The sequence below is a fragment of the Propithecus coquereli genome, unplaced genomic scaffold, assembly GCF_000956105.1.
Source record: "Propithecus coquereli isolate 6110/MARCELLA unplaced genomic scaffold, Pcoq_1.0 Scaffold477, whole genome shotgun sequence".
Lineage (NCBI taxonomy): Eukaryota > Metazoa > Chordata > Mammalia > Primates > Indriidae > Propithecus > Propithecus coquereli.
Window position 1 is genome coordinate 1,539,054 of NW_012150585.1, and position 9,684 is coordinate 1,548,737.

Sequence of the window (9,684 nt, forward strand, 5' to 3'; positions counted from 1 at the left end):
GTTTGTATATCAGTGTTAAGAAAACAAAACAAACACTTAGATGAGATTTTCATGGACTATTTTAAAAATGTGTCATTAATATAAAAAAATTTATATTAGCAGTATTTAATCATTCTCACCTGTAAAGAATAAGAAAAACAGAAGGTAAATATTCTTACAGAGAATAGCAGAGCTTTAAGATTCATTTTCATTTTAAGTCCATTTTGTTTTGCCAATGTATTAATGTTTAGAGGTCTGTTATACTAATGTTATTTATTAATTTTTTCATTTCCATACACAGTTAACTAAAGAGCTTTTTCAAGCACCCATGTCTGTAAAAAATATTTTTAAATAAAGTTTCTTTTGTTGTAGCAGACTTGCGTTCTTGCTCATTGGGGCGGGGTGGGGGCTGTGACGACGGTGGCAGGGTGATTCGCAGGGTAGCTGTAGGACCACATGCCACAGCCGTTTCCTCATCACAGTGAGTCTGTACTGCTGCCTCCAGGGCAGTGCTGAGTGACAGGCAAGCATAGGCCTGCAGGCCCTACCAGCTGCCTAGAGCAGGGCAGCTACACTGCTAGCTAGAGTGACCACCCTCTGTGCTGGAGAGCTGGAACCCTTTGCTCGGAGCAGAGGTGACCCCTGGCCCTTGCTACCAACTGCAAAGGCTTTAGTATTACTTTTGGTGCGGTTGTAATTCCAGAGGCCCCCAGTTTCCTTTGGTACCCATGATGAATAAAAATCAATGTAAGATTTCTGGGACAATTAAGCTTTATTTTTCATATATATATAAAAAGGAAACAATTTGCAAATTTACACACAACCTAACAAAACCACATATATATACACACAGACACACACGTGCGCGCGCACACACACACACCACCCCCAAAGCTCTAGCCAGTTTCCTGTTTCTCATCCCTAAGTACCATTCTCCCATTTGGGCCCTTCTAGGGTCTGGGCCCATTAGCTCTGTTTGTAGAAGTTTGGTGCTAACATAACTGCGGCCTTATTCCCCATAAAGGACAGTCTGGATTTCATCTTTGTCTATTACCCCCACCTCTCAGTCTTAGTGACCTTTTGAAAGGCCACTGGTAGCCAAGTGACTACAAGGGGCTCGGGCTCATTCGCCTTGACTCAAAACCAGTGCCCGGCTTCCTCACTGCAGGGACAAATCTTTTAAGGAATGTCACCAGTTCCTGGCTTCTGCCCAATGAAAAAATCACAAAAGAGTCTCTGGAGAGGCAGACAGGAAGGTGGCAGCAGCAATACTGCAGCTGCTTCTAGACCCTGCGGGGCTGCTCTCCAGAGCAGTGTAAGCGGCAGGTGCCTGGGCTCGCGTGCATCCTCCCGTGAGTGGTGCGACTGAATTACCGCAGCCGGCCTTTGGGGCAGGGAGCCAGGTCGCAGAGGCCATCCAGCTCAGTTGCTGGTGGAAGACAGGTATTTACAGCCATATGTGTAGTGTAAAGAGAAAACACGTTCTGCAAGAAACTCTCCTACCCGAGAGACTGAGGCCCCCTCCTTGGGGTGAGCTTCCCTCAATAAATGGAGACATAGTGGATTGGTCCCTGGAAACGGGGCCTCCAGGGTGACGTCCTTCTCAGGACAGCTCTGGCCCTAGCTCACTGGCCCTCTGAAAAGGTCTGCAGGTGAGCTGGAGCAGGGGTCTTCTCTGCAGTCCCTTTGGAGGCTTCGGCTGGGAGAAGAGTGAGCAGGGAGCTGGGAACGTTCCAGGCAGGGAAGGGAGCTGAACGTGATTCAGTGGCTAATGCCTCAGATCGATGTATTTCTCTCCCTAAAAGCGGGTGGAGAGGAGAAGTAAGAGGGGAACGTGGCGACAGTGCTCAGAGTTGAAGGTGTGAGCACTAAGAGGAAGGAGGGATGGAAGCAGAAGCTGATGAACTTGCGGCAGCCTTGAGGGAAGAAGCAAGGGATGGGACGGTAGGCCGGGGAGGGAGGGGCAGCCCCACATCTGGCTGTGCTGGTGAAACGGAGGCCACGCCTCGCCCAGTGCCCAGAGCCCCGGGCATTGTTCAGGAAAAGTGATGGTGGAGGGACAAGGTCTTTGCTCTCTTTCTTCAGGGTCTCTTAGCCACTTGCCTCGCCCTGCCATCTGTGAGTTGTGTTAAGAAGGCAAGATGGGGCCTGCTCCCTACCTCAACAAAGAGGGATGAAGGATGGGAAGAGTTAGAACCGTTAGCCCTGCTGCCCCGGTCCCTGAAGATGTGTCAGGCACTGGCCACAGGAGCCGCCTCCTACCTGGTCTCCTGGAGCCCTCTTGTCACCGTTGCTGCCCTGTAGGAGGCCCATCTCTTCTGGGAGCTTATCTGACTTAACTTCAACTACAAATTCGCTCTTACGAGACGGGGGCAGCGTGCTGGGAGAAGGGAGGGAGGCGAGAGGTTGGCACCTCAGGGGCAAGGGAAGGGGAGGGCCCGTTAGGAAGGACATGGGTGGATGATGGGCTCTCTGGTGCTCTGGGGCCAGCTCAGGGCAGGGAAGGAGAAAGGAGATGTGGTTGATGGAAGCTGGACAGTGGGCAGTAAGGTGGGGAGCAACCCAACCCAGCATCACACTCCGACTCCTAAGGGGCGAGTGGGCTCTGGGGCAGGTGGGGAATGTCCCTGAGGAGGCAGCAAGCTGGGTGGCAGGTGATGGGGAGCTGGGGGAAGGGGGCCAGCGCCGTGCTTACATCTCCTGTTTGCCTGAGCGCCCGCACGGCAGCTTGCCCTTCTTGTAGAAGAAATAGAGGACGGCGCCCAGCACGGCCAGGACCAGGATGCACACGGTCACAGCCACGATGACCACGCCCTTGCTCTCCGGCTCTGGCAGCTTCTTCTCTGTTCCACAAAGACAGTCCTACTCACCCCCTGCCCTGGGCTGCCGGGTCGCCATCGCTGCCCCACCCAGCCCAGGGCTGAGAGAAGATGGGCCGCTACTCACCTTCCTCAACAGGGCCCTCTGGGGAGGGAGGGATGCCCTGGCACAGCCCTGCTCTCTCGCCAGGCCTGGCTTACCTGTGGAGGTGCTGTTGGCTCTGGCATGAGGACTGACCGTGGAAGAGCTGAGGCCAGTGGTTTTGCTGGAGTCTGGTGTGAGGGTGGTTAAACTGACTAAGAGGCAGAGGGAGGTGGGTTAGGAAAGCACAAGTTAATGCCCGTGCCTGGGCGTGGCCCCTGCCATGCTCTGCAGGGATGCGGCCCTCACCCAGCTCCAGGAAGAAGATGGTGGTGTTTTTGCCCAGGGAGTTCAAGGCCGTGCATTCCGCGCCTGTCTCCAACAGCTCTGGCGTCACGAGGACGTTCAGGGTGCTCAGGACACGCTGAGGATCCTGCTCTTGTTCACTTGCCTGCGAGGAAGTGGGCAGCTCAGGGGGTGGGGAGATCTCCGGTCCCGGTGGCAGAGCCTGGGCAGGGATTAGCAAGCGCATGGCAGCCGAGACTGCTCACCGTGCCGTTGACGTTCCAGGAGATGATGGGCCGAGGATGTCCGGACGCTTCACAAGACAGATTCCACGCTGCATTCTCTTTCACCCACACCTTCCTCTCCTTGAACGCCATCCTCGGGGGCCCTTGGGGAAGTAGGTGAGGGTCAAGCGGCAGACTGGGCTAGCCTAGCGCCCCCTCCCGACCAGAGCACCCCAGGACAGCAGATGGCTATTTGTCCTCAAAGAGCTTAAAACCACCTTACTTGGGGTGACCTGGTCTCTGCCCAGAGGGGCCTTACCAAAAATGGCCACGTTGACCAGCTGTGTGCGGTTCAGGCCGGGGACGCTGGGCACGGAGGCCACGCAGCGGTAGCCTCCCCCTGCCTCCCGCTTCAAGTTGTGTAACTGGAGCGTAGGCCCTGTTTCCAGCACCTGGCCTGTCTGGGGTTGAGAGACGGGTCAGAGGGTCTGGGAAAGAGCAAGCTGTTGCCACCCCCAGCCCTCCCCACCCGTCAGCCCCTTGCCTCTCAGCCACAACCCCAGACCCTCCTGGTACCTTTTCTCTGAGCCACTGGAACTCAAGGGCCTCATTACTCTCTGCCTCACAGGTCAGGGTGAGGCTGCCACCTTCCTGGCTCTCAGGGGCTGTGGGACTCACTCGGACATCAGACACATCTGGGGGCACAGTACTAGTGTCAGCCTGGGCAGGGCGGGGCCAGTTCCCTATTGCCCCAGCCCAGCCCCTCTGTCCTGGGCCTCCAGCCCCTCACAGTTCACCAGCAGCTCCTGCGGTTCACTCAGCAGCGATGCCATGGTTTGCAAGTCCAGGCCCTGACATTCATAGAGCCCACTGTGTTCCTTCTGGGCGGGCTCCAAGACCAGGACCCCGCTGTCGTTGATTCTCTGCTCCTCCATCTCCCTGGTGCTGGGGTTCTGGGGGAGATTGGAAGGGTGAACAGAGCCTACCCCCAGCCCCTCCACCCGGGTCTCTGCCTGCACCCTGTCTGCACCCAGCACAAAGCCCGCCGCACCTGCTTGCTGATGCTAAAGTGGGGCGGGGGGTTGCCATCCGCCAGACACCTGATTTCCACGTGGTCTCCTTCCTTCAGCACTCCCATGGGCTCCACTTCCAACCACACTTTCTCCGTCGGGTCTGCGCAGGCAAAGGGGGTCGCTCTCAGCCTAAGAGTTGCCCCTGGGCTGGATGAGGAGGGGCCCCCGGGAGTTTCCAGCAGGCCCAGCCCTGGTGAGCCGAGGGCCAGGCGAGTACTCACAGAAAACGGGAACACTGACTTCCCTAGACTCCTTCATGTGGTTCCCACTGGGCAGCCGGTAGTTGAGCTCACAGTAAAACCGGGAGTCTTTGTCCTCCTTAACCAGCTGCGCCTTCAGAACACTCTGCAAGGTGTACAACCCACTCGACTCCACGGTCTGGGACGACTGAATGTGGACCCCTGGGCAGGGAGGAGGGGGGAAAAGGCTCGGCCTCAGCCCCACCTCCAACCCCACCAAGGACAAATGCAAGCTGGAGACCCTTCAACCCAGCATTCTTACTTGGCAAAAGTATCTACCTTCAGTATCTACCGTAGAAAAACATTTGCACATTGGCACATACACAAGGATGTGTGCAAAGAATGCAAAAGTGACCAAGAAAAACGAAAAACCCTCTAGACACCCACTAATGGGGATGGTTAACTAACCCACATCATAGACATAGCGTGGAAAACTCAGCAGTGGGTGAAACACTCAGATAGATCTTAACCAACTGACCTGGAAAGACTGTACAAAAGAAATTCTAAAACAATGTACACCACCCAATACCACTGAGATCAGGGTTTCTCAACCTCAGCACTATTGATGTCTTGGGCAGGATTAATTCTCTATGTGAGAGCTGTCCTGTGCCCTGCAGGGGTTAGCAACATCCCTGACTTCTACCCACTAGATGCCAGTAGCACCTCCTCTACTTGTGACAACCAAAAAATATCTTCAGACATTGCCAAATATCCCCTCTGGGGGAGGGGTGCAAAATCTTAACCCCTGATTAAGAACTACTGATTTAGATAATAAAAAACAAAACCCTATATATTTCTAAAAATATTTATATATATGAGCAAAATACATAGAAATAGGCTTGAAAGAACACACACTGATAGCAGAGGTTACCTCTGGGAGCAGATCTGGGGCAGGAAGAAACTTTTCCTTTTAGATTTTCTATACAGCTTAAATTCTTATGAAAAAATTTTCAAATATCACTTGTGTAATTTTTTTAAAAAGTAAAAAGCTAAAAGAAAAGCATGTATATTTCTAAAAATATTTATATATATGAGCAAAATACATAGAAATAGGCTTGAAAGAACACACACTGATAGCAGAGGTTACCTCCGGGAGCAGATCTGGGGCAGGAAGAAACTTTTCCTTTTAGATTTTCTATACAGCTTAAATTCTTATGAAAAAATTTTCAAGTATCACTTGTGTAATTTTTTTAAAAAGTAAAAAGCTAAAAGAAAAGCATGGCTTTTAAGAGCACAAGGGGCTACTCACGGTTCTTCTCCTCCTTCAGAGGCCGACGGTTCTTGTACCAGATGACTTGAGGAATGGGATAGCCATTCCTCCCCACACAGGTAGCAACCTAAGGAGGACAGGGCGTGAGTCCCCTGCCTCTGAGCCCCCGCTGAGCGCCACCCTAGCTCCTGCTTACCATCTGGCCAGCCCAGCCTCTCTCACCTCCTCGGGCTCCTCACTGTTCACAGGGATGCCCAAGACATTGACCTGGATGTTCGGCTCCTCCGGAGCTTCTGCAAGGGAAGAGGAAGGGGGAGGGGCATGGGACCACCACTTCCCACCACCCACACTACCCCGGAGGCAGGAACAGGGGTGACTCACTGTAGACACGGAGCTGGATGCGGTGCTCCTGGGACCGAGGGCGCTTGCTCTGGCACAGGAAGATGCGCTCATCATGGGGGGTGACTTGAGTCAGGGCCAGAGTGCCCCCTCTGCCCTGGAGGCTGAGCCGGTGCTGGTACTCCCCAGGTTCGCTCTGGCCCTGGCCCTGGCGCACACGGAAGATGAGTGTCGGCTTCTCCTTATGGACCTAAGGGGAAGGGACAGAGAAAAGGTGTGGGTCCTGGGGTACACGAGGGGGTGCCTCCCATCCCCCAGCTGCTCTGTCCCGAGCCCAAGCACTCACAGTAAACCAGTCCACGTGGCTGAGGTTGCCTTGGGAGTGGGAGGCGCCGCACTTCAGAAGGGCCGTGCTGCCCACTTCCACCTCCACCAGCTCAGGCACAGGCCGCTCTGCCTCGCCAGGCACACCTGGGGAGAGGGAGGAGGCGCACCCCCAGCAGCTGTGTCAGCTCCAGCTGCTCTCCATCCCCTTCCCTCCCGGCCCTTGCTGCAGCTGTTCTTCTTGCCACTTGGAGGGTCTCAAGAGGGCCCTGTCCTCTCCTAAACCTCAATCACTCCTTACCCCTCCAACATGGGGCCAGCCCTCTCCCACTCCAGGGGATCCCTGGTCGTTGGAGCAGAGACTGAGCACCACGCAGCTCCCAGATGAGGCTGGCAGAGAGGGGCAACCCAGGCTCTGGGCCAAGGGGAAGGCCCCTGTCCTTCCAGGCCCCCTCCTCTCCCAGTGAGCTCAGAGTGTGGGAATGCAAGCCATGTGCCAGGCTGGGGCACACAGGCCCCTTTGTGTCCCCACCCCCAAGAGAAGACATTGCCACTCTACCTTCTGCCCCTCAAAATCCCTTCCACAAATCCCCCACAAGACCTAGGGGTCCCCCTCTGGACGGAAGCTCCCATCTCTTACTCCCTAAACAGCACCTCAATGAACATTCCACACACATACTCAGGGGACACCATCCTGGGAGTATGGTGAGAATGGAGGGGTCAGAGTCTACCCCAGGGGTCAGGGCAAGGGCCAGGCAGTGGGCAGGAGTGACGTCAGTGGTACCAGCGTGCTGCCAGCCCTGTGGGGAGGTGATGTCACTCGACACCATCTGGCTGGACTCTGGGATGCCTGGGTTGTTGCCTTGGGCTGGCTCTGGGACAAGGGGGGCAGGTGGAGTGGTCTTCAGCCCAGAACAGAGGCCTCGGATCCCTGACCGGCCTCCCGAGAGCTGGACCTGCTGCAGCTGTAGAGCCCGATTTAGCCCTTTCCCCAGAAATAAAGTCAGCCTGGGAGGCAGTACCCTGGAGTACCCCGGGGATACGGCTGACACTGGGCATGAGGCCAGCGAACTGGGTATTGCCTAGCCCGCCCCTTCCCCTGCCGGACAGCGGCCGGGACCAGGGAATGGGAGCCAAGAGAAACACGGGACACCGCTACGGGCCATACAAGGGCAGCGTGGACCCGGCAGCGTCCGCTACTAGGCGGACCCAGAGAAACGCTCCGAGGTGCCCGGGCGCTCTTTCCACCTGAATGTGGTCCCCAAAATAAGCCTGCGGGCGCTTCCACTCTGGTAATCCTCCATCCCTCGTCTCTGCCACCTGTGATCCCGTCAACCGGGGAGGTTCGAGGCGACCCGCACCGCCTCCCCCCACCCCAGCCCCTGCCAACGCCCAGCTCGGGCGGAAGCCACCATCCCTCCCCCTCTCGCTCACCTCCAGCCTGGCGCGATGCCCAGGCGGGAGAGGGAGGAGGGGGGTCGGCGCACCCCCTCCAGCTAAGGACGCTGCCTTTTCCAGCAACAGGCGGGCGCGGAATTCAGGATTTAGGGATGCGCTCTAGCTGCGCCTCGGGCCACGGCTCCAAGTGTGGGCCCCCAGAGTAAACACCTGAGGGACAACTCCCCCCAGGGCCCGAGAGGCTCGGCTCCACCCCTTCCCACTCCCGGCAGCAGCCTCCTCACCGCCTTTCCAGTCCTGCTCCCGGGATACTCTAGAATCAAGGCTGCAAACTGGCTGCAAAGAAGAGGTGCACGCGCGCAAGGCGCCCGGGGATCGGGGACCCGGGGAGGAGGAGCGCCCTCCGGAGCGCAAAGCCTCGACCTCGCCGCGCTGCCGCTCTGCTCCCCAGCACGCTCCGCGGAACACCCCTGTCCGGGCCCTGCGGGGCGCGGGCCCCCAGCGAACTCACTCACCCGCGGCGCGGCGACTGCAGCAGCAGGCGGCGAGCAAGAAGGCGCAGACGAGCCGGAGCAGCTCCATCCTTCCCGGCCGGAGGGCGCGAGCCAAGTGAGCAGCTCGCGGCTGCCGGGGGCTGACGTCAGGGGGGCGGGGGAGGGGGCCCGGAGCGCCAGGGCCCGCCCCGCCCCGCGCAGCCCCCCGCCCCCGCCCCGCGCGCCGCAGCCCTAGGGGGCGGGACCGGCGCCGAGAGCCCCGGAGCTGCGCCCAAGAGCGCCGCGGGAGGAAGGCTGGAGCCGGCCTCCCAGCCCCCGGCTTGGGAAGGCTGAGGGGCCAGTGACAGGTGTCTAGGGGCCGGACTGACTGGCCCAGGCGGCAGCGAGGAGAAGCTGGCCCGGGTGCCCAGAGTCGCCTTGGGTCGCAACCAGCAACGCTCACCCCTGCTCAGTCCGTGTAGCCGTGGGGGACCTCCTGGCGGAGAAGCAGCAGCGGACCAGGTCCTCGGTGTCCTCAAGGGGCCTCCCATTCAGGCTCCTCTCCCCTGCCACAGAGAAATCGGGCCAGCCTCGGTCACTTCCCAGAAGGATTGCACCACTGCGGCAGCCGCCGGCCTGGCACTGCCCCTGAGCCTCCTAGTCCTGGCAGTTTTGGGGGAAGAACTCTGTGCCAGGTTCCGCAGACCCTGAGGTACCTGTTTGGGGAGTGGAGATGGTGCCTTCTGGGCTGTCCCTTCAAACCCAAGCTCCTGCAAGTGTGTCTTTGACTAGAGACAGGAGGGAGGGGGCAGAATTCACAAGCCCAGGGTGTCCAAGCCCAGGCCTTGAGAATCCTGTTTCTTCCCTCTTCACTCATGGAGTCTTGCCTGGGACTCAGTTTCCTCTCACCTGAATGAAGGAAAGAGGGAGAAGAAAGAGTTAATGGGTTCAGGGTCCCCAGATTGACCCCTGGAAATCTATTATTGTTCCTGATGGTTGAAAGGACCCCTGCTGCACTGCTCTGCACCCCCCCATTTCTCTGCCAACCCCACTGATTGTGGATCAGCAGCTGGGGGAGGACTCAGCTGGGTGCAGGCAGCCACACAGGAGTGTGGGGAGCCCTGCAGCTACCCTTCCCCCCAAACTCCAATTTCTCCCTGGGCTTCTGGCCTCTTGAACCTCTAGGGAGGGGGTGGGCTCTTGCCTCATGGAGCCCTCAGTACCCTGGCCTCCAGAAAG

General features: G+C 57.5%; 1 protein-coding gene across 3 annotated transcripts; it reads right to left on the reverse strand.

The window, feature by feature from the left end:
- Positions 1-829: 829 nt before the first annotated feature.
- Positions 830-8,605, reverse strand: MCAM (melanoma cell adhesion molecule). 3 transcript variants are annotated; one of them, XM_012655424.1, is made up of 16 exons: positions 8,488-8,605; positions 6,597-6,721; positions 6,293-6,500; positions 6,134-6,204; positions 5,951-6,038; positions 4,684-4,863; positions 4,441-4,562; positions 4,180-4,342; positions 3,966-4,084; positions 3,709-3,850; positions 3,432-3,553; positions 3,190-3,331; positions 3,000-3,095; positions 2,675-2,822; positions 2,242-2,359; positions 830-1,777 (listed from the first exon to the last, which is right to left on the reverse strand). In XM_012655424.1, exons 1-16 carry the CDS (start codon positions 8,552-8,554, stop codon positions 1,748-1,750), a joined length of 1,941 nt encoding a protein of 646 aa, XP_012510878.1. In that variant the 5' UTR covers positions 8,555-8,605; the 3' UTR covers positions 830-1,747. The 3 variants fall into 3 exon arrangements, with proteins under 3 accessions (XP_012510878.1, XP_012510879.1, XP_012510881.1); XM_012655425.1 differs by lacking the exon at positions 3,000-3,095; XM_012655427.1 differs by lacking the exon at positions 2,242-2,359.
- Positions 8,606-9,684: the final 1,079 nt, after the last annotated feature.